Below are 25,856 nucleotides of genomic sequence, written 5' to 3'. Positions count from 1 at the left end.
ACAGGCGTCTTCAGTAATGCGGACGCTCAATCGATCTGTTGTGGTGAAGAAGGAGCTGAGCCGGAAGGCAAAGCTCTCAGTTTACCGGTCGATCTACGTTCCCATCCTCACTTATGGTTATGAGCTTTTGGTTATGACCGAAAGGACAAGATCACGGGTACAAGCGGCCCAAATGAGTTTGGGTCTCTCCCTTAGAGATAGGGTGAGAAGCTCTGCCATCCGGGAGGAGATCAAAGGAAAGCCGCTGCTCCTCCACATGGAGAGGAGCCAGATGAGGTGGTTCGGGCATCTGGTCAGGATGCCACCTAGGGAGGTGTTTCGGGTACGTCCGACCGGTAGGGGGCCACTGGGAAGACCTAGGACACGTTGGGAAGACTATCTCTCCTGGCTGGCCTGGGAACGCCTCGGGATCCCCCGGGTGGAGCTGGACCAAGTGGCTGGGGAGAGGGAAGTCTGGGCTTCCCTGCTTAGGCTGCTACCCCCGTGACCCGACCTCGGATAAGCGGAAGAAGATGGATGGATGGATGGAAAACATTGTGGCCAGAAAAGTCCATTTTATAAGCCAAAGCTTAGGGGAAAAAAGTAGCGGCTTATAGTCTGAAATATACGGTTAACGTCCAAAGGGAGGGACTTATGATGTAATGCCTTTCGCCCCAGTGCATTCTGGGAAAGGCTCCAGATCCCCCCGCTCGGTAGAAAACGGTAAAAACGGATTGCCTCCATGGAAATTGCCCCCTCAGAACCTCAAAGAACTGCTCACCCCTAAACCCTCCACACGACACCTCCGCTTCGGACAGGCTAACCTACAACCTCCGACGACAAAGCTACGGGCAACGGGAGACCGGGCTTTCTGCTCCGCCACTCCCAGTCTGTGGTACGCTCTCCCTGACCACCTGAGGGCACCACAGACTGTGGATGCTTTTTCTAAAAGCCTTTTTTTTTAATGTATGCATCCATCCATTTTCTACCGCTTATTCCCTTTTGGGGTCGCGGGGGCGCTGGCGCCTATCTCAGCTACAATCGGGCGGAAGGCGGGGTACACCCTGGACAAGTCGCTACCTCATCGCAGGGCCACCACAGATAGACAACACTCACATTCACACACTAGGGCCAATTTAGGTGCATGTCTTTGGAAGTGGGAGGAAGCCGGAGTACCCGGAGGGAACCCACGCAGTCACGGGGAGAACATGCAAACTCCACACAGAAAGATCCCGAGCCTGGATTTGAACCCAGGACTGCAGGACCTTCGTATTGTGAGGCAGACGCACTAACCCCTCTTCCACCGTGAAGCCCCATGCATACTAAATTTTTATTATCTTTTTATCTATTTTTCAATACACTGTAGCACTTTGAGGTTGTTTAATCAATGTAAAGTATAAATTAAATTATAAATAAAATCTTTTATTATTATTATTATAAATGCAGGAAGAGCTACCGATTTCGAAACTACCAGGCTTCAGCTACTTCCAGTTAACAGAGGGGAAGTCACTTTAAAAAAGAAGATACCTGTAATGAGAAAGTTCGACCACAAGATGGGGCTGTTTTTACAAACAATATCTCAAACATACCCTGCTTTACGCTTTTTAAAGACGGTGATTACTCGCTTTTTCAACCAGGTGCAGTTTGAGGACGACAAAAAGGTGACGATCGTCAATAAGTACGATTTCTTCCTCCACGTCTTTGACGAGCTGATGGACCCACTGTCCAACTTGGTGGTGTACAACGAGGGACACACGCTGGCCTGGTTCCCCGCCAAGGTAAGGAACCGCCGACTGAATTCCGGTTTCCGGTCTGAAAACGTTTTGAAACGCGACCCTACGACAGCCCGAGGCGACGGAGAAGACGTACTTCCTGTTCGGGGTTCTGTGCGGCATGGCTCTGTACAACTGCAACGTGGTGCACCTGCCCTTCCCACTGGTGTTCTTCAAGAAGCTGCTCGGCGTCAAAGCGACACTGGACGACTTGAAGGAGTTTGAACCCACGGCTGGAGAGTAAGATTGACCTTAATTGAGGATTTTATTTTAGGGCGAGAGCCACCTTTTTGTTTTCAGCTAATCGGCCGAAAGATCACGCTGACTTCTGTTGCGTCGACCAGCTCTTCCTCCCAAGGAATCTTAAGTTACTGGTCAATCCCAAGTTCTTTCGATGCCATATATGCTGAGTAAGAATGACCCTCAAGACAGAACAGGAATATTATCATATTTTACTGAAATTTCAGGAGATCAGCTTAACACAGGGGTCGGGAACCTTTTTGGCTGAGAGAGCCATGAAAGCCAAATATTTCAAAAAGTATTTCCGTGAGAGCCATATCATATTATTTAACACTGAATACAACTAAATGTGTGCATTTTTAAGTAAGACCAACATTTTTAGAGTATAATCCATCCATCATCTTCCGCTTATCGAGGTCGGATCGCGGGGGCAACAGCCTAAGCAGGGAAACCCAGACTTCCCTCTCCCCAGCCACTTCGTCTAGCTCTTCCCGGGGGATCCCGAGGCGTTCCCAGGCCAGCCGGGAGACATAGTCTTCCCAACGTGTCCTGGGTCTTCCCCGTGGCCTCCTACCGGTTGGACGTGCCCTAAACACCTCCCTAGGGAGGCGTTCGGGTGGCATCCTGACCAGATGCCCGAACCACCTCATCTGGCTCCTCTCGATGTGGAGGAGCAGCGGCTTTACTTTGAGTTCCTCCCGGATGCAGAGCTTCTCACCCTATCTCTAAGGGAGAGACCCGCCACACGGCGGAGGAAACTCATTTGGGCCGCTTGTACCCGTGATCTTATCCTTTCGGTCATGACCCAAAGCTCATGACCATAGGTGAGGATGGGAACATAGATCGACCGGTAAATTGAGAGCTTTGCCTTCCGGCTCAGCTCCTTCTTCACCACAACGGATCGGTACAACGTCCGCATTACTGAAGACGCCGCACCGATCCGCCTGTCGATCTCACGATCCACTCTTCCCTCACTCGTGAACAAGACTCCTAGGTACTTGAACTCCTCCACTTGGGGCAGGGTCTCCTCCCCAACCCGGAGATGGCACTCCACCCTATTCCGGGCGAGAACCATGGACTCGGACTTGGAGGTGCTGATTCTCATTCCGGTCGCTTCACACTCGGCTGCGAACCGATCCAGTGAGAGCTGAAGATCCCGGCCAGATGAAGCCATCAGGACTACATCATCTGCAAAAAGCAGAGACCTAATCCCGTGGCCACCAAACCGGAACCCCTCAACGCCTTGGCTGCGCCTAGAAATTCTGTCCATAAAAGTTATGAACAGAATCGGTGACAAAGGGCAGCCTTGGCGGAGTCCAACCCTCACTTGAAATGTGTCCGACTTACTGCCAGCAATGCGGACCAAGTTCTGACACTGATCATACAGGGAGCGGACTGCCACAATAAGACAGTCCGATACCCCATACTCTCTGAGCACTCCCCACAGGACTTCCCGAGGGACACGGTCGAATGCCTTCTCCAAGTCCACAAAGCACATGTAGACTGGTTGGGCAAACTCCCATGCACCCTCAAGAACCCTGCCGAGAGTATAGAGCTGGTCCACAGTTCCACGACCAGGACGAAAACCACACTGTTCCTCCTGAATCCGAGGTTCGACTATCCGGCGAAGCCTCCTCTCCAGTACACCTGAATAAACCTTACCGGGAAGGCCGAGGAGTGTGATCCCACGATAGTTGGAACACACCCTCCGGTCCCCCTTCTTAAAGAGAGGGACCACCACCCCGGTCTGCCAATCCAGAGGTACCGCCCCCGATGTCCACGCGATGCTGCAGAGTCTTGTCAACCAAGACAGCCCCACAGCATTCAGAGCCTTAAGGAACTCCGGGCGGGTCTCATCCACCCCCGGGGCCTTGCCGCCGAGGAGCTTTTTAACTACCTCAGCGACCTCAGCCCCAGAAATAGGAGAGTCCACTACAGATTCCCCAGGCACCGCTTCCTCAAAGAAAGACGTGTTGGTGGGATTGAGGAGGTCTTCGAAGTATTCCTTCCACCTATCCACAACATCCGCAGTTGAGGTCAGCAGAACACCATCCGCACCATACACGGTGTTGATAGTGCACTGCTTCCCCTTCCTGAGGCGGCGGACGGTGGTCCAGAATCGCTTCGAAGCCGTCCGGAAGTCGTTTTCCATGGCTTCCCCGAACTCCTCCATGTCCGAGTTTTTGCCTCCGCGACCGCTGAAGCTGCACACCGCTTGGCCTGTCGGTACCCGTCCACTGCCTCCGGAGTCCTATGAGCCAAAAGGACCCGATAGGACTCCTTCTTCAGCTTGACGGCATCCCTCACCGCTGGTGTCCACCAAGGGGTTTTAGGATTGCCGGAGGAGCCTGAAAGCCAAATATTTCAAAAAGTATTTCCGTGAGAGCCATATAATATTTTTTAACACTGAATACAACTAAATGTGTGCATTTTTAAGTAAGACCAACATTTTTAGAGTATAATAAGTATTTTATTCTTTTTAATAACATTGTTATTCTAAAGCTAACCAATAATAAATCAAATGTCATGTCTGTTGATCATGTTTTTGTTTGGCCATGTGCTGTTTGTCCTTTGGACTCTTTAAGTTCCTGTTTTTTTTCCACTCCCTTGTCTTGTTTCATTGGTTACTCATTTTGTCCACCTGTCTCTGGTGGACAAAATGCCCGCTCACCTGCTTCCCGAGCACTAATCAGAGGCAGTATTTAAGCTCGTCTTTGCCAGTCAGTCGCCCTGGCGTCAATGTGATCTTTTCTTGCTCTCTGCTGACTTGTTTCATGCCTTGCCATAGTTTCGTGCTTCATGCCATGCCAAGTCAGTTTTGTTTGATTTATGTTCATAGTCTGTTTATGCGTTAGCTTTGTTCCTTAGCCCAAGTTGTGCCTCCCCTGTAAGCGATTTTTTTTTTTTAAATCTTTTTTTAGTTTAAATTAAATCATGTTTTTACCTAAACGCCATGTCCCGAGTAGTCAGTCTGCCTTTCTGGGGGAACGACCCCGCAGCAAGCTGCGACCCCCCCCCCCCCCCCCCCCCATCGTGACATGACAAAATGCCCGCTCACCTGCTTCCCGAGCACTAATCAGAGGCAGTATTTAAGCTCGTCTTTGCCAGTCAGTCGCCCTGGCGTCAATGTGATCTTTTCTTGCTCTCTGCTGACTTGTTTCATGCCTTGCCATAGTTTCGTGCTTCATGCCATGCCAAGTCAGTTGTGTTTGATTTATGTTCATAGTCTGTTTATGCGTTAGCTTTGTTCCTTAGCCCAAGTTGTGCCTCCCCTGTAAGCGATTTTTTTTTTTTTAATCTTTTTTTAGTTTAAATTAAATCAGGTTTTTACCTAAACGCCATGTCCCGAGTAGTCAGTCTGCCTTCCTGGGGGAACGACCCCCCCCCATCGTGACATAAACAAACTTCTTACCATTAATGCGACTTCTTGAATGGGTGCGGTAGAAAACGGATGGATGGATTTAAATACATGAGAATGTTTTATATTTTGCACGTTATTTTTAGCACTGTGAAATTATTCACAATTATCGTGTTAAGCAATGTCAGCTAAGATTTATCTGAGAGCCAGATCTGGCTCTAGAGCCATAGGTTCCCTACCCCTGGCTTAACGAATACATTCATATCGGCTACTCGAGTTGATTTAGCGCTCAAACGGAAGAGCTTACTTCTTGCACACAAAGAAAGCCCCCACCTCTCCCTCTCACAACACTGACAAGGAAGAAATGGGGGTTGTATTCACAATCCGATGGGTTAAGACTCTAAAGCAGGGGTGTCAAACTCAAACACAGAGTGGGCCAAAATTGAAACGGAACAAAGCTGCGGGCCAAGGTTGAACAAATGAACCTTTTAATAGTGACCCAAACACGTTTTGCATTAAATATTGAACAAGCAAGGCTTATATAACTTTAGTCACATGCAAAATCCAGTTTCAAATAATAATAATAATTAAAAAAATATCAATGGCACATCAAATAAAATTGTAATAAAAATGAAATGCCTTTTTTTCTATTTGCAATCTTCTGAGGTAAATATCACATTTTTTCCACAGGCTAATAATACATTTTAAAATAAAAATAACAATAATGAATGAACCAAACATTCAAGCCTGGAAGTAGCAAGAGAAAATCAATCAATCAATCAATCAATGTTTACTTATATAGCCCTAAATCACTATGGTCTCAAAGGGCTGCACTAACCACAACACGAACCACTACGACATCCTCGGTAGGCCCACATAAGGGCAAGGAAAACTCACACCCAGTGGGACGTCGGTGACAATAATGACTATGAGAACCTTGGAGAGGAGGAAAGCAATGGATGTCGAGCGGGTCTAACATGATACTGTGAAAGTTCAATCCATAATGGATCCAGCACAGTCACGAGAGTCCAGTCCAAAGCGGATCCAACACAGCAGCGAGAGTCCCGTCCACAGCGGAGGCAGCAGGAAACCATCCCAAGCGGAGGCGGATCAGGAGCGCAGAGACGTCCCCAGCCGATACACAGGCAAGCAGTACATGGCCACCGGATCGGACCAGACCCCCTCCACAAGGGAGAGTGGGACACAGGAGAAAAAGAAAAGAAACGGCAGATCAACTGGTCCAAAAAGGGAGTCCACTCAAAGGCTAGAGCACAAAAAATTGTTCCAAGGTGAGACCTAAATGCTTCCACTGAGGCGGCATCTCGAACCGCCACCGGGAGGGCACTCCAGAGCACCGGAGCCCGAACGGAAAACGCTCCACAGCCCGCAGACCCTTTTTGGGCTTTGGGAATCACCAATAAGCCGGAGTCCCTCGAACGCGGATCTCTTGCCGGGACACATGGCACAACACAATCGGCAAGACAGGACCAAATGCACGAATAAAAAATTGGTCAGTTTGCTGGAAGTTTCCCGGAAGAGTTAGTGCTGCAAGGGGTTCCGGCTATTTGTTCTGTTGTGTTACGGTGCGGATGTTCACCCGAAATGTGTTTGTCATTCTTGTTTGGTGTGGGTTCACAGTGTGGCGCATATTTGTAACAGTGCTCAAGTTGTTTATACGGCCACCCTCAGTGTGACCTGTATGGCTGTTGACCAAGTATGCCTTGCATTCACTGTGTAAAAGCCACAAATATTATGTGACACGCTGTTGGTATGGAGAAAAAGCGGACGTGACGACAGGTTGCAGAGAACGCTAAAAGCAGTGCCTTAAATGCACGACCCCAATATAGTTGTCCAGGTGGAAATCGGTAGAAATTCGGAAGAATGGTTGCCACGGGAGATTTTCGGGAGGGGCACTGAACTGCGGGAGTCTACCGGGAAAATTAGGAGGTTTGGCAAGTATGAGTATTAGCAGTGAATACGGTGTTACAGCGGCACCGACGCTGTATAACACCGGCGGGCCAGCTCTAATGCTAAATTGATATTGCCTCAAGGGCCAAATTAAATTACACGGCGGGCCAGATTTGGCCCGCGGGCCAGAGTTTGACACCCACGCTCTAAACTGAAGACAAGAGAAACTGGTAGAGTGTACAAAGGAAGAGTCAAACAGGGCTATGAATCGAGAAATAACTCTTAAACATATATGCGGTATTAGCTTTCACTGTTATGCTGATGACACCCAACTCTACATGCCCCTAAAGCTGACCAACACGCCGGATTGTAGTCAGCTGGAGGCGTGTCTTAATGAAATTAAACAATGGATGTCCGCTAACTTTTTGCAACTCAACGCCAAAAAAACGGAAATGCTGATTATCGGTCCTGCTAGACACCGAACTCTATTTAATAATACAACTCCAACATTTGACAACCAAACAATTAAACAAGGCGACACGGTAAAGAATCTGGGTATTATCTTCGACCCAACTCTCTCCTTTGAGTCACACATTAAAAGCGTTACTAAAACGGCCTTCTTTCATCTCCGTAATATCGCTAAAATTCGCTCCATTTTGTCCACTAAAGACGCCGAGATCATTATCCATGCGTTTGTTACGTCTCGTCTCGATTACTGTAACGTATTATTTTCGGGTCTCCCCATGTCCAGCATTAAAAGATTACAGTTGGTACAAAATGCGGCTGCTAGACTTTTGACAAGAACAAGAAAGTTTGATCACATTACGCCTGTACTGGCTTCCTGTGCACTTAAGATGTGACTTTAAGGTTTTACTACTTACGTATAAAATACTACACGGTCTAGCTCCATCCTATCTTGCCGATTGTATTGTACCATATGTCCCGGCAAGAAATCTGCCTTCAAAAGACTCCGGCTTATTAGTGATTCCTAGAGCTCAAAAAAAGTCTGCGGGCTATAAAGCGTTTTCCGTTCGGGCTCCAGTACTCTGGAATGCCCTCCCGGTAACAGTTCGAGATGCTACCTCAGTAGAAGCATTTAAGTCTCATCTTAAAACTCATCTGTATACTCTAGCCTTTAAATAGACCTCCTTTTTTAGACCAGTTGATCTGCCGCTTCTTTTCTTTCTCCTATGTCCCCCCCTCCCTTGTGGAGGGGGTCCGGTCCGATGACCATGGATGAAGTACTGACTGTCCAGAGTCGAGACCCAGGATGGACCGCTCGTCGGGACCCAGGATGGACCGCTCGCCTGTATCGGTTGGGGACATCTCTACGCTGCTGATCCGCTTGAGATGGTTTCCTGTGGACGGGACTCTCACTGCTGTGTTGGAGCCACTATGGATTGAACTTTCACAGTATCATGTTAGACCCGCTCGACATCCATTGCTTTCGGTCCCCTAGAGGGGGGGGGTTGCCCACATCTGAGGTCCTCTCCAAGGTTTCTCATAGTCAGCATTGTCACTGGCGTCCCACTGGATGTGAATTCTCCCTGCCCACTGGGTTTGAGTTTTCCTTGCCCTTTTGTGGGTTCTTCCGAGGATGTTGTAGTCGTAATGATTTGTGCAGTCCTTTGAGACATTTGTGATTTGGGGCTATATAAATAAACATTGATTGATTGATTGATGCATTCTCCACACTTCCAAATCAGCATGTTTTTTTTAGTTTGCATGTTCCGGGTTTTGGGCTGAATTTGCACGATACCAAAAGGGACAAGCAGTAGAAAAAATGGATGGATGAATTATAATACTAAAAAAAAATCCAATTTTATGGACGGGGTTTTTTTTGGGTTGTTGTTGCCATGTAGATTGAAACAATTGCGTAAATAAATGCGCTGTGAAAATATCAATACATCTCTTTTACTTTTTGATAATTGGCCGTCACACATTAGCCTGATGAGAGTGCGGAAATTTGACACACCGTTTCTCAAATCCTTCACTGCTATCTGTTCCACTGAGGGTTGAATACAAATACTCCCTACTAACCCACCAGTACCTCCATGGAAATGCCCCACCCTCTACCTCAAATAACTAGCTCACCCCCAAATTCTCCGCATGACACCTCCTCCAACCTCCGAGGACAAAGCTACGAGCAATGGGAGACGGGGCTTTCTGCTCTGCGGAACGCTCTCCCTGACCACCTGAGGGCACCACAGACTGTGGACGCTTTTAAAAAGCCTTAAGAACCCTTCTTTTTTATATATATATATATATATATATATATATGCATACTAGTTCTAACTGGCTGTTTTAGTTTTTATTTTTATTTGTTTTTATTATCTTTTTTAATACACTGTAGCACTTTGAGGTTGTTTACTCAATGTAAAGTGTTTTTTACAAATAAAATCTATCATTATTATTATTAACCCCAAAAAAAAGAAGTGTCAAAAAACAGGAAAAGCAAAACAAATACGTTTAAAAATGCAAACTAACTTTCACCAATTGTTTGTGTTGTCCATCAACTATAGATGGCAGTAATTACTTAAATCTGTTATTAAATCTGTGATTAACTTATCATATTACTTAATTGTTACATTTTTATTGACTTAATTATACATCCATCCATTTTCTCTACCGCTTGTCCCTTTTTGGGCCGCGATGACTTAATTACTCCCATTTAATGAATAAAGCCAATATTTGAAGAGCCTTTTGAAACTCTGAAATAAAAGTACGGCAGGGCAAATACATTGTAGTGTTTTTAGTATCTTTAACCTCTTAAGGCCCAAGCTGTTTGTTTTTTTTATTTCTCTTTGCTATTTGGGCTTATTGGACCCTGATTAGAATCAAAACTAAGGATCATATTTTGTTATGATGTACCTAGTCCAGAAGTACACAAATGTGTACTTCATATTTAGTGAAATGCTATCTTTTTTTTCCTCCAAATTCCATTGTATGTTGTAGTCTTCTCACACCACCAGATGGCAGTATAAGTGTCCACATAAGTGGCCATAAGACCCCAATTCAGTAGTGTACACAATTTTGGAAATAAGAGCCAAAAGGTGCTGTCCACGCATGTGGCCACTAAGCCTTTATTAATGTACACAATGGATCAAAAGGCCCTCGTATCCTTCCATATTTTGGCACGCGGCCCTGGCGAGAAAAAGTTTGAACTAACTAGATCTTTCATTGTCAAAATGTCAACAAAACACGAAAGTTATTGGCCTTCTCCACGCAACGCACAAGCTTCTTTTTTCACTTTTGTCAACGTTTTCAGGAGTGCATCTTGGACTACAGCGCCGATGTTCTCAAAGACATGGACACCACTTTTACGGTACGGAACCTCTAGGTCACACCTCTTCTGGTCACTCTGTTACATGAGTCTTATTGTAGTTGTGTGTGTGCGTGCGTGTGTGTGTGTGTGTGTGTGTGTGTGTGTGTGTGTGTGTGTGTGTGTGTGTGTGTGTGTGTACGTACAGGTGACTTGGGCAGGTGATAAAGTTGAGCTCGATCCGAAAACACAGAAAAACTTGTCACAGCGTCCAACAAGTAAGTTTTTAACAAACACTGGAAGCATATGTCTGAACACTGAAGTTGTTTATTTTTTATAAGTTTATAAACAATTGTTTATTATATTCATATTTTTTAAAATAATTTGATATAGTTGTATATATTTATGTAATCTTTTTAATATATTTGTATATATTTGTTTACTTTCTATATATCTCTATGTAGTTTTAGGTGTGAATATATTTGAAATATGTATATATTTTTATTATTTTTGTAATTGTGTGTATATTCATGTATGTATATAACATATTTATATAATTTTATATATTTATACAATATATTTACTTTTATATGTAGTATGTATAACATATTTCGATAAATGTATATAATTTTTATGATTTGATGTATTTTATATATAGTTGTATTTATTTAATATATTTATATTATATATTTTTATCATTTTTGTAATTGTGTATATATTCATGTATGTATATAACATTATATTCATATAATGCTATATATTATACATTATATTTACAATTATATATAGTATATATCAGTGGTCCCCAACCACCGGGCCGAAGAAGAAGAAATTTTTATTCATTTTTTTCATTTATTAAATCAACATAAAAAACACAATATACACTCACAATTAGTGCACCAACCACAAAAACCTCCCTTTTTCCTGACAAAAACGTCCCTTTTTCATGACAAACAAAAAAAAATTTAAAAAAAGGATCCCCCTTGCCCCCGGGCCGCAGGACAAATTATTAAGCGTTGACCGGTCCGCGGATACAAAAAGTTTGGGGACCACTGGAATATATATAACATATTTCTATAAATGTATATCTTTTTTATGATTTGATGTATTTTATATATAGTTGTATGTATTTATATAATATATTTGAAATAATATACATATTATATATTTTTATCATTTTTTAATTGTATATATTCATGTATGTATATAACATAACATTTATATGATGTTATATATTTATATAATAAATGTACTAATATATAGTATATATAACATATTTCTATAAATTTATATAATTTGTGTGATTTGATGTATTTTATATATAGTTGTATGTATTTATATAATTTATTTTATATAGCATATTCATATAATTTAAATAATTTTCGTAATTGTATATAGCGTTTTGTAAATGTATATCAAATATTTTGTTATATATATATATATATATAATTTTATATTCGCAGATCAGTTGCCAGGAATTCTATGGTCATAAAACAGTTGTACTCCCAATTACAGTAAAATGCTGTAAAAAAAAAAAAAAAAACACAGTAAATTTCACAATTTTACCTTGAAATATATTGTAATTTTTGCAGTGTACACTTTTGATGGATAACTTGCTTTTAAATCATAAGCCAAGCAGATAAAAAGTATTTACCATATTTTCCGGATTATATAAGCCACACCCACAAAAATATAGAAGATTTTTTTTTCCATATATAAGCCGCAGACATATACGTTGTGAAATAACTTATTAAATGTTTATTTACATACCTTAACTGTTTCCCAACGGTGTCTGTAACATGGCAGTAAAACGGCTGATTAAACAAAACAGAAGTCATGGACATGGTCCCACTATCTGCGCAAGCTAGCTCTCCAATCAGCTAAACAGACCCAATAACTCCGCGGTGACGTTTTAGTGAATTTACTGAGGAATTTGTCAAACTGAAACAAAACAAAAAGATTGTCATTGTAAGTTAATGATACTAACACATTCGTAAAACGTGTTAGCATATTAGCTTCATTACATTCTGATAGCACATACAACGATGCATGAAAACACACCTACAGACATCACACATGGGATGGTTTAGTAAATATGAATAGTTTTAGTTATATTGTAAAATTTACAAACGTTACTTGGAGTGACGACTGAAGTATACGTATGAGTAGGAACGCTACGGAAGTGTTTTAGTTATATTGTAAAACCTACAAAATGTCGCTTGGAGCGATGAATGAAGAATCCATACGAGTAGGCCCGTTATGGACGGTGAGAAGACGGAACGGCACTTACAGTCCAAACAGAAGGGCACAGACTCGTCCAAAACACGGCGCCATAGCACAAACAATAACAAACCTACCAGTGTGTTTGTTTTTTGGACCTTTTGTATTATGGCCATCAGCGGGGGAAAAAAAATCCATAAGATAGCCACACCGTTTTACAAGCCGCAGGGTGTAAAGCACGGGTAAAAAAAACAGTGTTTGCGGGTTAATTACAATAAATAATATGCAATTTTTGTTGAAATGAAAAAGGTATCACTTTGTGGCCGCCTTTGTCGACCACGTCTTCAACAAGTCGGTGGAGGGCGTCTTCAAGGTGTTCAAGCAAGGCTTCCTCAAGGTGTGCGCTGCTGAGGTGCTGGACTTCTTCCTGCCGGAGGAACTGCAAGCGGTGATGGTGGGAAATGAAGAGTACGACTGGGAACTCTTTGAGCAGGTAATAAAAGAAACGTTTTTAACCAATTCATTTTAATCGTCAACACGCTTTTTAATAGTGAAAGCATTCATCTTTTACATCACGCTTTGGAATTTGGAATAATCTCAGTAAACTAGGTGAGGTAGCGTGTGAACGCTACAAAAATATTGAAGTGGAACTGAAATGCTGACAGAATGTTGGAACGGTTTGAATGTTGAAGAGTTTCAATTTCAAGGAAAAACCACAACTTGGTAAAGTGTTAGTTTGAATGTCCAGGACGAGTGGAATGTGTTGATGTTGGAATGGTTTTAAATAGGTTGAAAAATGTGCCGTTCATTTCAATAGGAACCTTCTGGAAATTTGGGAATTTTGGGAAATGCGGGATTAAAAAAAAAATGATAAGGAGTTTGAATGTCCAGGATGAGTTGAATGTGTTGAAGGTGGAATGGTTTAAATTGGTTGAAAAATGTGGGAATTGTGAAAGTTTGAAAATGGCTAATTCATTTTGAATGGGGAAAATGCCCCCCCCCTCCCAAAAAAAAGGAATTATGGAAAATCTGGGTGTTTTTTTTTTGTTTTGTTTTTTTTAGAATAATTGAAGTTGAGCACACATTTCCAGAACAGCTGAATAATTTTTAAGTTGAAACAGTTTGAATCAGATGAAAAATGTGGGAATTGTGGAATTTTGAAAATTGGGAATTTCGGGAAATGCGGGAATTTTGGGGAAAATTGTAAAAAAAAACAAAAACTTGAATAATATGAATGAGTTGAAATGGTCGATGTTGGAATTTTTCAAAACGGTCGATAAATGTTAAAGTAGTAACATTTTTAAGTGAGAAATAATATTACGGAATTCCTGGAATTTCGGGAGAAAACGGTATTTTAATTTTATGGTTTTTTTTTGTCCTGATTTAGAGGAATGATTGGACGGTGGAACGGTTGAAATGGGTTGAAAAATGTGAAAGGAGTAGTTGAACTTAAGGGTGGAAATAGGTTGCCATAAAACGGGAATTCCTGGAAGTTTGTTGAATGTGGAAAAAGGTAGTTAGAATGTCCAGGATGAGTTGAATGTGTGGATGTTGGAATGGTTTGACTAGGTTGAAAAATGTGGATGTGGGAATTGTGCAACTTGGAAAAATGTCCCATTAATTTCAATGGGAACCTCCTGGAAATTTGGGAATTTTGGGAAATGCGGGATAAAAAAAATGATTAGGAGTTTGAATGTCCAGGATGAGTTGAATGTGTGGATGTTGGAATGGTTTGAATAGGTGAAAAATGTGGGAATTGTGGAAGTTTGAAAAATGGCGAATTCATTTGAATGGGGAAAATGCCAAAAAAAAAAGGAATTATGGAAAATCTGGGATTTTTTTTTTTTTTTTTAATAGTTGAAGTTGAGCACACATTTCCAGAACAGGCTGAATATTGTTTAAGTTGAAACGGTTTGAATCAGATGAAAAATGTGGGAATTGTGGAAGTTTGAAAAATGGCTAATTCATTTTGAATGGGGGAAATGCCAAAAAAAAAAAAAAAAAAAGGAATTATGGAAAATCTGGGATTTTTGTATTTTTTTTTTAGAATAGTTGGAGTTGAGCACACATTTCCAGAACAGGCTGAATATTGTTTAAGTTGAAACGGTTTGAATCAGATGAAGAATGTGGGAATTGTGGAATTTTGAAATTGGGAATTTCGGGAAAAGCGGAATTTTGGGGGAAAATTGTAAAAAAAAACATTTTAAAAAACCCTTGAATGTTATGAATGAATTGAAATGGTCGGTGTTGGAATTTTTCAAAACGGTCGATAAATGTTGAAGTAGTAACATTTTTAATTGAGAAATGATATTACGGAATTCCTGGAATTTCGAGAAAACCGGTATTTTAATTTTAGGGTTTTTTTTGTCCTGATTAAGAGGAATGGTTGAAATGGGTTGAAAAATGTGAAAGTTGTAGTTGAACTTAAGGGTGGAAATAGGTTGCCATAAAACGGGAATTCCTGGAAGTTTGTTGAATGTGGAAAAAACGTAGTTAGAATGTCCAGGATGAGTTGAATGTGTGGATGTTGGAATGGTTTGAATAGGTTGAAAAATGTGGGAATTGTGCAACTTGGAAAAATGTCCCATTAATTTCAATGGGAACTTCCTGGAAATTTGTGAATTTTGGGAAATGCGGGATAAAAAAAAAAATTATAAGGAGTTAGAATGTCCAGGATGAGTTGAATGTGTTGAAGGTGGAATGGTTTGAATAGGTTGAAAAATGTGGGAATTGTGAAGTTTGAAAAATGGCCAATTCATTTTGAATGGGGAAAATGCCCAAAAAAAAGGAATTATGGAAAATCTGGGATTTTTTTTTTTTTGAATAGTTGAAGTTGAGCACACATTTCCAGAACAGGCTGAATAATTTTTAAGTTGAAACGGTTTGAATCAGATGAAAAATGTGGGAATTGCGGAATTTTTAAAATAGGGAATTTCGGGAAAAGCGGGAATTTTGGGGAAAATTGTAAAACAAAAAAAAAACTTGAATGTTATGAATGAGCTGAAATGGTCGGTGTTGGAATTTTCAAAACGGTCGATAAATGTTGAAGTAGTAACATTTTCAATTGAGAAATGATATTACGGAATTCCTGGAATTTCGGGAAAACCGGTATTTTAATTTTTTTTTTTTGTCCTGATTAAGAGGAATGATTGGACGGTGAAACGGTTGAAATGGGTTGAAAAATGTGAAAGTTGTAGTTGAACTTAAGGGTGGAAATAGGTTGCCATAAAACGGGAATTCCTGGAAGTTTGTTGAATGTGGAAAAAATTTAGTTAGAATGTCCAGGATGAGTTGAATGTGTGGATGTTGGAATGGTTTGAATAGGTTGAAAAATGTGGGAATTGTGCAACTTGGAAAAATGTCCCATTAATTTCAATGGGAACCTCCTGGAAATTTGGGAATTTTGGGAAATGCGGGATAAAAAAAAATTATTAGGAGTTTGAATGTCCAGGATGAGTTGAATGTGTTGAAGGTGGAATGGTTTGACTAGTTTGAAAAATGTGGGAATTGTGGAAGTTTGAAAAATGGCCAATTCATTTTGAATGGGGAAAATGCCCCCCCCCCCCAAAAAAAGGAATTATGGAAAATCTGGGATTTTTTTTTTTTTTTTTTTTAGAATAGTTGGAGTTGAGCACACATTTCCAGAACAGGCTGAATATTGTTTAAGTTGAAACGGTTTGAATCAGATGAAAAATGTGGGGATTGTGGAATTTTGAAAATTGGGAATTTCGGGAAAAGCGGGAATTTTGGGGAAAATTGTAAAAATAAAAATAAAAACCTGAATAATATGAATGAGTTGAAATGGTCGGTGTTGGAATTTTTCAAAATGGTCGATAAATGTTGAAGTAGTAACATTTTTAATTGAGAAATGATATTACGGAATTCCTGGAATTTCGAGAAAACCGGTATTTTAATTTTTATGGGGTTTTTTTGTCCTGATTAAGAGGAATGATTGGACAGTGAAACGGTTGAAATGGGTTGAAAAATGTGAAAGGGGTAGTTGAACTTAAGGGTGGAAATAGGTTGCCATAAAACGGGAATTCCTGGAAGTTTGTTGAATGTGGAAAAAAATGTAGTTAGAATGTCCAGGATGAGTTGAATGTGTGGATGTTGGAATGGTTTGAATAGGTTGAAAAATGTGGGAATTGTGCAACTTGGAAAAATGTCCCATTAATTTCAATGAGAACCTCCTGGAAATTTGGGAATTTTGGGAAATGCGGGATAAAAAAAAATTATTAGGAGTTTGAATGTCCAGGATGAGTTGAATGTGTTGAAGGTGGAATGGTTTAAATAGGTTGAAAAATGTGGGAATTGTGGAAGTTTGAAAAATGTCTAATTCATTTTGAATGGGGAAAATGGCCAAAAAAAAAAAAAGGAATTATGGAAAATCTGGGATTTTTGTATTTTTTTTTTAGAATAGTTGAAGTTGAGCACACATTTCCAGAACAGGCTGAATATTGTTTAAGTTGAAACGGTTTGAATCAGATGAAAAATGTGGGAATTGTGGAATTTTGAAAATTGGGAATTTCGGGAAAAGCGGGAATTTTGGGGGAAAATTGTAAAAAAACAAAACAAAAACTTGAATGTTATGAATGAGTTGAAATGGTTGGTGTTGGAATTTTTCAAAACGGTCGATAAATGTTGAAGTAGTAACATTTTTAATTGAGAAATGATATTACGGAATTCCTGGAATTTTGGGAAAAGCGGTATTTTAATTTTTAGGTTTTTTTTTTTGTCCTGATTAAGAGGAATGGTTGAAATGGGTTGAAAAATGTGAAAGTTGTAGTTGAACTTAAGGGTGGAAACCGGTTGCCATAAAACGGGAATTCCTGGAAGTTTGTTGAATGTGGAAAAAACGTAGTTAGAATGTCCAGGATGAGTTGAATGTGTGGATGTTGGAATGGTTTGAATAGGTTGAAAAATGTGGGAATTGTGCAACTTGGAAAAATGTCCCATTAATTTCAATGGGAACTTCCTGGAAATTTGTGAATTTTGGGAAATGCGGGATAAAAAAAAAAATGATAAGGAGTTTGAATGTCCAGGATGAGTTGAATGTGTTGAAGGTGGAATGGTTTGAATAGGTTGAAAAATGTGGGAATTGTGGAAGTTTGAAAAATGGCGAATTCATTTTGAATGGGGAAAATGCCCCCAAAAAAAAAAGGAATTATGGAAAATCTGGTATTTTTTTTAATTTTTTAATTTTAATTTTTTTAGAATAGTTGAAGTTGAGCACACATTTCCAGAACAGGCTGAATAATTTTTAAGTTGAAACGGTTTGAATCAGATGAAAAATGTGGGAATTGTGGAAGTTTGAAAAATGGCTAATTCATTTTGAATGGGGAAAATGCCCCCCCCCCCAAAAAAAAGGAATTATGGAAAATCTGGTATTTTTTTATTTTATTTTATTTTTTATTTTTTTTAGAATAATTGAAGTTGAGCACTGCGATGAGGTGGCGACTTGTCCAGGGTGTACCGCGCCTTCCACCCGATTGTAGCTGAGATAGGCGCCAGCGCCCCCCGCAACCCCGAAAGGGAATAAGCGGTAGAAAATGGATGGATGGATGGATGAAGTTGAGCACACATTTCCAGAACAGGCTGAATAATTTTTAAGTTGAAACGGTTTGAATCAGATGAAAAATGTGGGAATTGTGGAATTTTGAAAATTGATTTCAATGGGAATTTCAGGAGGAGCGGGAATTTTTTGGGAAAAATGTAAAAAAAAAAACTTGAATGTTATGAATGAGTTGAAATGGTCGATGTTGGAATTTTTCAAAACGGTCGATAACGGTTGAAGTAGTAACAATTTTAATTGAGAAATGATATTACGGAATTTCGGGAAAACCAGTACTTTAATTTAATTTCAATGGGAACTTCCTGGAAATTTTGGGAAAAGTGGGATTTAAAAAAAAATAATGATTAGGAGCATGAATGTCCTGAATGATCTGGATTGGTTGGTGTTGGAAATGTTGAAATCGGCCAATAAATGTTGGATTAGTAACAGTTCTTAATTGAGAAATTCCTGGAATTTCAGGAAAACCGGGAATGTTGGTAGTTACTTAACCGACTTGGTTTTTCTCCTAAATATGAGTGTTTTGACGGCGGAATGGTTGAAATGGGTTGTAAAATGTGAAAGTAGTCGAACTTAAGGGTGGGAATAGGTTACCAAAAAAAAACGGTTTATTTATTCATTCATTTTAATTATAACTTTTTCATGTTGTGTTTTGTTATTTTTTTTCTAGAATGTTTACCTTTTGTGAATGACTTCAGTAAAATAGCAAACATTCAGTTTTTTTATTGGAGGACACGAGTATCGTGGCCACAATAATTCAGGAAATACGCATTAGTTGAATGATGCGGACACGTTTGTTACTGGATACTTTTGGGGACTTTGTATGTGTAAGTAATATGCGACTATAATTATTTCAATATTGACACATGTGCTGTTTTACACTGCAGTATTGTTCAATGTATGTCTAGCTTGTGTGCTATTGTGTGCTTAGTCGCCGTGTAGCTGCCAACTCCTACTGTAGTAGCCTAAAGTCCTACTGAAAGCCACTACTACCGACCACGCAGTCTGATAGTTTATATATCAATACCGAAATATTAACATTGCAACACATGCCAATACGGCCGTTTTAGTTTACTAAATTTCAATTTTAAATTTCGCGCCGAAGTATCCTGCTGAAAACGTCGCCGTATGATGATGTCACGGATTGTAGCGGACATTTTGATCCAGCACCGATCCCAGCTATAATTCGTCTGCTTTAATCGCATAATTCCACAGTATTCTGGACATTTTTGTTGCTGAATCTTTTGCAGTTTGTTCAATTAATAATGGAGACGTCAAAGAAGAAAGATGTAGGTGGGACGCGGCGTATTGCGGCCGCCTTTAGCCACACAAACACGGCCGGTGTTTCCTTGTTTACATTCCCAAAAGCTGACGGTGAAGCTTTACTATGGAACAGAGCGGTCAAGCGAACATGGTTCACTACCACATGTCAACCGGCAGGTTTCAGTGAGAAAAAGGTGGTATTAAGTCGGCTCTTACCGTAGTTATGAGCGGAGAGCTTGCGTCGGGCCTTGCCTCCTGCAGCTGCGGACTCTATTGCCTCCTCCCAACGGCCGCCCCCGACCGTCGGATGCTTACACCGTGGAGGAGGGGGGGAAAAATAAATCTCAGCCCGGCTGCCTTGTCTCGTCGAGAAAAGTGGCTTCCATACCCGTGGCCACACCCCTCCGACTTTCAGGTACGACCATATAATCTCACTAAAACAATAAGCAGAAGCATTTAAGTCTCACCTTAAAACTCATTTGTATACTCTAGCCTTTAAATAGACTCCCTTTTTAGACCAGTTGATCTGCCGTTTCTTTTCTTTTTCTCCTATGTCCCACTCTCCCTTGTGGAGGGGGTCCGGTCCGATCCGGTGGCCATGTACTGCTTGCCTGTGTATCGGCTGGGGACATCTCTGCGCTGCTGATCCGCCCCCGCTTGGGATGGTTTCCTGCTGGCTCCGCTGTGAACGGGACTCTCGCTGCTGTGTTGTATCCGCTTTGGACTGGACTCTCGCGACTGTGTTGGATCCATTATGGATTGAACTTTCACGGTATCGTGTTAGACCCGCTCGACATCCATTGCTTTCCTCCTCTCCAAGGTTCTCATAGTCATTATTGTCACCGACGTCCCACCTGGTGTGAGTTTTCCTTGCCCTTATGTGGGCCTACCGAGGATGTCGTAGTGGTTTGTGCAGCCCTTTGAGACACTAGTGATTTAGGGCTATATAAGTAAACATTTATTGATTGATAAGGGTTTTTCCAGAATTATCCTAGTAAATGTGTCTAATAACATATGAATCGCTCCCACTGCCCTCGTCTGTTTTTTTTTCTAGTCCTTCACTCTCACTTTCCTCATCCACGAATCATTCACCCCCGCTCAAATTAATGGGGAAATTTTCGCTTTCTCGGTCCGAATCGCTCTCGCTGCTGGTGGCCATGATTGTAAACAATGTTCAGATGTGAGGAGCTCCACAACTTGTGACGTCACGCGCACATCGTCTGCTACTTCCGGTTCAGGCAAGGCTTTTTTATTAGCGACCAAAAGTTGCGAACTTTATCGTGGATGTTCTCTACTAAATCAGCAAAAATATGGCAATATGGCGAAATGATCAAGTATGACACATAGAATGGACCTGCTATCTCATTTCAGTAGGCCTTTAAAGTCTATTTAAAAAAAGAAAATGTTTTACTCAATTCAAAAAAATGTAGATATTTTTTCAATTTATAAATGCATTTTTTAAATATTTTATTTTTTTATCAAATTCAATGATAAACTTTATATTAGGGGATGCACCGATTAATTGGTAACCGAATATATTCGGCCGAATATGGCAAAAAAAGCCACATTCGGCCTTCGGTGGAATGAGTTAAAAGCATTTAGAAGCATTTAAGTCTCACCTTAAAACTCATCTGTATACTCTAGCCTTTAAATAGACCTCCTTTTTAGACCAGTTGATCTGCCGCTTCTTTTCTTTCTCCGGTCCGATGACCATGGATGAAGTACTGGCTGTCCAGAGTCGAGACCCAGGATGGACCGCTCGCCTGTATCGGTTGGGGACATCTCTACGCTGCTGATCCGCCTCCGCTTGAGATGGTTTCCTGTGGACGGGACTCTCGCTGCTGTCTTGGATCCGCTTTGAACTGAACTCTCGCGGCTGTGTTGGAGCCACTATGGATTGAACTTTCACAGTATCATGTTAGACCCGCTCGACATCCATTTCTTTCGGTCCCCTAGAGGGGGGGGGGGTTGCCCACATCTGAGGTCCTCTCCAAGGTTTCTCATAGTCAGCATTGTCACTGGCGTCCCACTGGATGTGAATTCTCCCTTGTATAGCGCTTTTCTACCTTCAAGGTACTCAAAGCGCTTTGACACTACTTCCACATTTACCCATTCACACACACATTCACACACTGATGGAGGGAGCTGCCATGCAAGGCGCCAACCAGCAACCATCAGGAGCAAGGGTGAAGTGTCTTGCTCAGGACACAACGGACGTGACGAGGTTGGTTCTAGGTGGGATTTGAACCAGTGACCCTCGAACTTTCACAGTATCATGTTAGACCCGCTCGACATCCATTGCTTTCGGTCCCCTAGAGGGGGGGGTTTGCCCACATCTGAGGTCCTCTCCAAGGTTTCTCATAGTCAGCATTGTCACTGTGAGTTTTCCTTGCCCTTTTGTGGGTTCTTCCGAGGATGTCGTAGTCGTAATGATTTGTGCAGCCCTTTGAGACATTTGTGATTTGGGGCTATATAAATAATCATTGATTGATTGATTGATTGATTTTTAAGTGTTGGAAAGTGACTAAATTATTGCAGTTTGCAACGAATGTTCAGCCAAACTTTCTATGGGGCGGCATAGCTCGGTTGGTAGAGCGGCCGTGCCAGCAACTTGAGGGTTGCAGGTTCGATTCCCGCTTCCGCCATCCTAGTCACTGCCGTTGTGTCCTTGGGCAAGACACTTTACCCACCTGCTCCCAGTGCCACCCACACTGGTTTGAATGTAACTTAGATATTGGGTTTCACTCTGTAAAGCGCTTTGAGTCACTAGAGAAAAGCGCTATATAAATATAATTCACTTCACTTATAATTCACTTCTCGAGGAGGTGCCTCTTTGAGAGGACGAATAAGTTTGCGGCTGACCGTGCCAAAGCAAACGGAATTTCAAAGAAGGTAACGGAGTTTATGGCTTTGGATGATCGACCGTTTAGTGTTGTGGAGGACACTGGGTTTCGGGGACTCATGGAGCACATTGAGCCCCGTTACACGATACCGAGCAGACGGTATTTCTCTGGTGTGTGCTCTTTACATTATTAGCCTGGTGTGTAGGCTACCTGTATAAGTGTATGAGGTTACAAGCACACACTTAATTGAGATTTACTTAGGCCTTCTGTTTACATTATTAGCATATCTACTGTGGCTAAGCAGACTTTTGCCAAAAGGACACTAATTAAATAATAAATAAAAGTCGAACACGTTTCCAGTGAGGGTTGGACTCCGCCAAGGCTGTCCTTTGTCACCCATTCTGTTCATAACTTTTATGGACAGAATTTCTAGGCGCAGTCAAGGCGTTGAGGGGTTCCGGTTTGGTGGCCGCAGGATTAGGTCTCTGCTTTTTGCAGATGATGTGGTCCTGATGGCTTCATCTGACCGGGATCTTCAGCTCTCACTGGATCGGTTTGAAGCGACCGGAATGAGAATCAGCACCTCCAAGTCCGAGTCCGTGGTTCTCGCCCGGAAAAGGGTGGAGTGCCATCTCCGGGTTGGGGAGGAGACCCTGCCCCAAGTGGAGGAGTTCAAGTACCTAGGAGTCTTGTTCACGAGTGAGGGAAGAGTGGATGGTGAGATCGACAGGCGGATCGGTGCGGCGTCTTCAGTAATGCGGACGTTGTACCGATCCGTTGTGGTGAAGAAGGAGCTGAGCCGGAAGGCAAAGCTCTCAATTTACCGGTCGATCTACGTTCCCATCCTCACCTATGGTCATGAGCTTTGGGTCATGACCGAAAGGATAAGATCACGGGTACAAGCGGCCCAAATGAGTTTCCTCCACCGTGTGGCGGGTCTCTCCCTTAGAGATGAAGTGAAGTGAAGTGAATTATATTTATATAGCGCTTTTCTCTAGTGACTCAAAGCGCTTTACATAGTGAAACCCAATATCTAAGTTACATTTAAACCAGTGTGGGTGGCACTGGGAGCAGGTGGGTAAAGTGTCTTGCCCAAGGACACAACGGCAGTGACTAGGATGGCGGAAGCGGGAATCGAACCTGCAACCCTCAAGTTGCTGGCACGGCCACTCTACCAACCGAGCTATACCGCCCCATATACCGCGAGATAGGGTGAGAAGCTCTGCCATCCAGGAGGAACTCAAAGTAAAGCCGCTGCTCCTCCACATGGAGAGGAGCCAGATGAGGTGGTTCGGGCATCTGGTCAGGATGCCACCCGAACGCCTCCCTAGGGAGGTGTTTAGGGCACGTCCAACCGGTAGGAGGCCACGGGGAAGACCCAGGACACGTTGGGAAGACTATGTCTCCCGGCTGGCCTGGGAACGCCTCGAGATCCCCCGGGAAGAGCTAGACGAAGTGGCTGGGGAGAGGGAAGTCTGGGTTTCCCTGCTTAGGCTGTTGCCCCCGCGACCCGACCTCGGATAAGCGGAAGATGATGGATGGACACTAATTCATTTGTTGTGGGTTTATCCACTTTAATGCACTTTATTTTTTTTTTGGAATGCATGTTTTGTTTTAAGGCCTAATATGAATGAAAAACATGCTTTTTTTTTGAAAAGCAAAGGCTACTGGAATATTTAAAAAAATGTCAATACTCAATAAAATTGTACTTTATTTAAAAAACATGTCTAAAAATGTATTGTAGGCTATTGACAAGAACAAGTAAGTTTGATCACATTACGCCTGCACTGGCTTCCTGTGCACTTAAGATGTGACTTTAAGGTTTTACTACTTACGTATAAAATACTACACGGTCTAGCTCCATCCTATCTTGCCGATTGTATTGTACCATATGTCCCGGCAAGAAATCTGCGTTCAAAGGACTCCGGCTTATTAGTGATTCCCAAAGCCCAAAAAAAGTCTGCGGGCTGTAGAGCTTTTTCATTTCGGGCTCCAGTACTCTAGAATGCCCTCCCGGTAACAGTTCGAGATGCCACCTCAGTAGAAGCATTTAAGTCTCACCTTAAAACTCATTTGTATACTCTAGCCTTTAAATAGACTCCCTTTTTAGACCAGTTGATCTGCCGTTTCTTTTCTTTTTCTTCTATGTCCCACTCTCCTTTGTGGAGGGAGTCCGGTCCGATCCGGTGGCCATGTACTGCTCGCCTGTGTATCGGCTGGGGACATCTCTGCGCTGCTGATCAGCCTCCGCTTGGGATGGTTTCCTGCTGGCTCCGCTGTGAACGGGACTCTCGCTGCTGTGTTGGATCCGCTTTGGACTGGACTCTCGCGACTGTGTTGGATCCATTATGGATTGAACTTTCACAGTATCATGTTCTCATAGTCATCATTGTCACCGACGTCCCACTGGGTGTGAGTTTTCCTTGCCCTTATGTGGGCCTACCGAGGATGTCGTAGTGGTTTGTGCAGCCCTTTGAGACACTAGTGATTTAGGGCTATATAAGTAAACATTTATTGATTGATAAGGGTTTTTCCAGAATTATCCTAGTAAATGTGTCTAATAACATATGAATCGCTCCCACTGCCCTCGTCTGTTTTTTTTTCTAGTCCTTCACTCTCACTTTCCTCATCCACGAATCTTTCACCCCCGCTCAAATTAATGGGGAAATTTTCGCTTTCTCGGTCCGAATCGCTCTCGCTGCTGGTGGCCATGATTGTGAACAATGTTCAGATGTGAGGAGCTCCACAACTTGTGACGTCACGCGCACATCGTCTGCTACTTCCGGTTCAGGCAAGGCTTTTTTATTAGCAACCAAAAGTTGCGAACTTTATCGTGGATGTTCTCTACTAAATCAGCAAAAATATGGCAATATGGTAAACATTGATTGATTGATTGATATTTATGCAATATAAAATAAATTTGTGAAAAACTGCATTCATTATTCGGTATTCGGCCAAACGTTTAAATTTTATTCGACTCCGGCCTCAAATTTTCTTTTCGGTGCATCCCTACTTTATATGACTAAGCCCTGGTTCTGCCTCCTTTGCCAACAGAACACGGTGTATTCCGGAGAGTACCACGCCCAGCACCGCAACATCCTCACCTTCTGGCAGGTGTTCCACAAGCTCCGCCAGGAAGAGAAAAAGAAGTTCCTTTGTAAGTTTGATTGACACAAATGAGTCGCAAAAGGGGACAAGCGGTAGAAAAACGGATGGCAAGCTTTTCATTCTCTTCTCTGGACATCAGTGTTCCTCACAGGCTCCACCCGCGTGCCAGTGATGGGCATGGCCAGCATCCGGATGACGGTGGCCATCTTGCCCAACTCCACCGACCTCCATTACCCAGAAGCCCTCACCTGCCATTACACTCTCTTACTGCCGCTGTACCCGCGCTATCCCATGGGGAGGCAGATGCACAACCGGCTGGTTCAAGCCATCAATC

The 25,856-nt window shown here is 42.2% G+C and overlaps 1 protein-coding gene across 1 annotated transcript in view; it reads left to right on the top strand.

The window, feature by feature from the left end:
- Positions 1 to 1,414: 1,414 nt before the first annotated feature.
- Positions 1,415 to 25,856, top strand: part of LOC133564053 (probable E3 ubiquitin-protein ligase HERC6) — a 24,542-nt gene continuing 100 nt past the window's right edge. The window contains exons 1-6 of the mRNA XM_061918134.1: positions 1,415 to 1,757; positions 1,825 to 1,994; positions 12,919 to 12,981; positions 13,049 to 13,232; positions 25,469 to 25,571; positions 25,662 to 25,856. The exon at positions 25,662 to 25,856 is cut by the window's right edge and continues 100 nt beyond it. Of these exons, the coding sequence (XP_061774118.1) occupies positions 1,512 to 1,757; positions 1,825 to 1,994; positions 12,919 to 12,981; positions 13,049 to 13,232; positions 25,469 to 25,571; positions 25,662 to 25,856 (961 nt within the window). The 5' untranslated portion in view covers positions 1,415 to 1,511. The remainder of the gene's footprint in view (positions 1,758 to 1,824; positions 1,995 to 12,918; positions 12,982 to 13,048; positions 13,233 to 25,468; positions 25,572 to 25,661) is intronic.

The sequence above is a fragment of the Nerophis ophidion genome, linkage group LG13 (assembly GCF_033978795.1).
Source record: "Nerophis ophidion isolate RoL-2023_Sa linkage group LG13, RoL_Noph_v1.0, whole genome shotgun sequence".
Classification (NCBI taxonomy): domain Eukaryota; kingdom Metazoa; phylum Chordata; class Actinopteri; order Syngnathiformes; family Syngnathidae; genus Nerophis; species Nerophis ophidion.
This window is presented reverse-complemented; position numbering and strand designations above follow the sequence as displayed.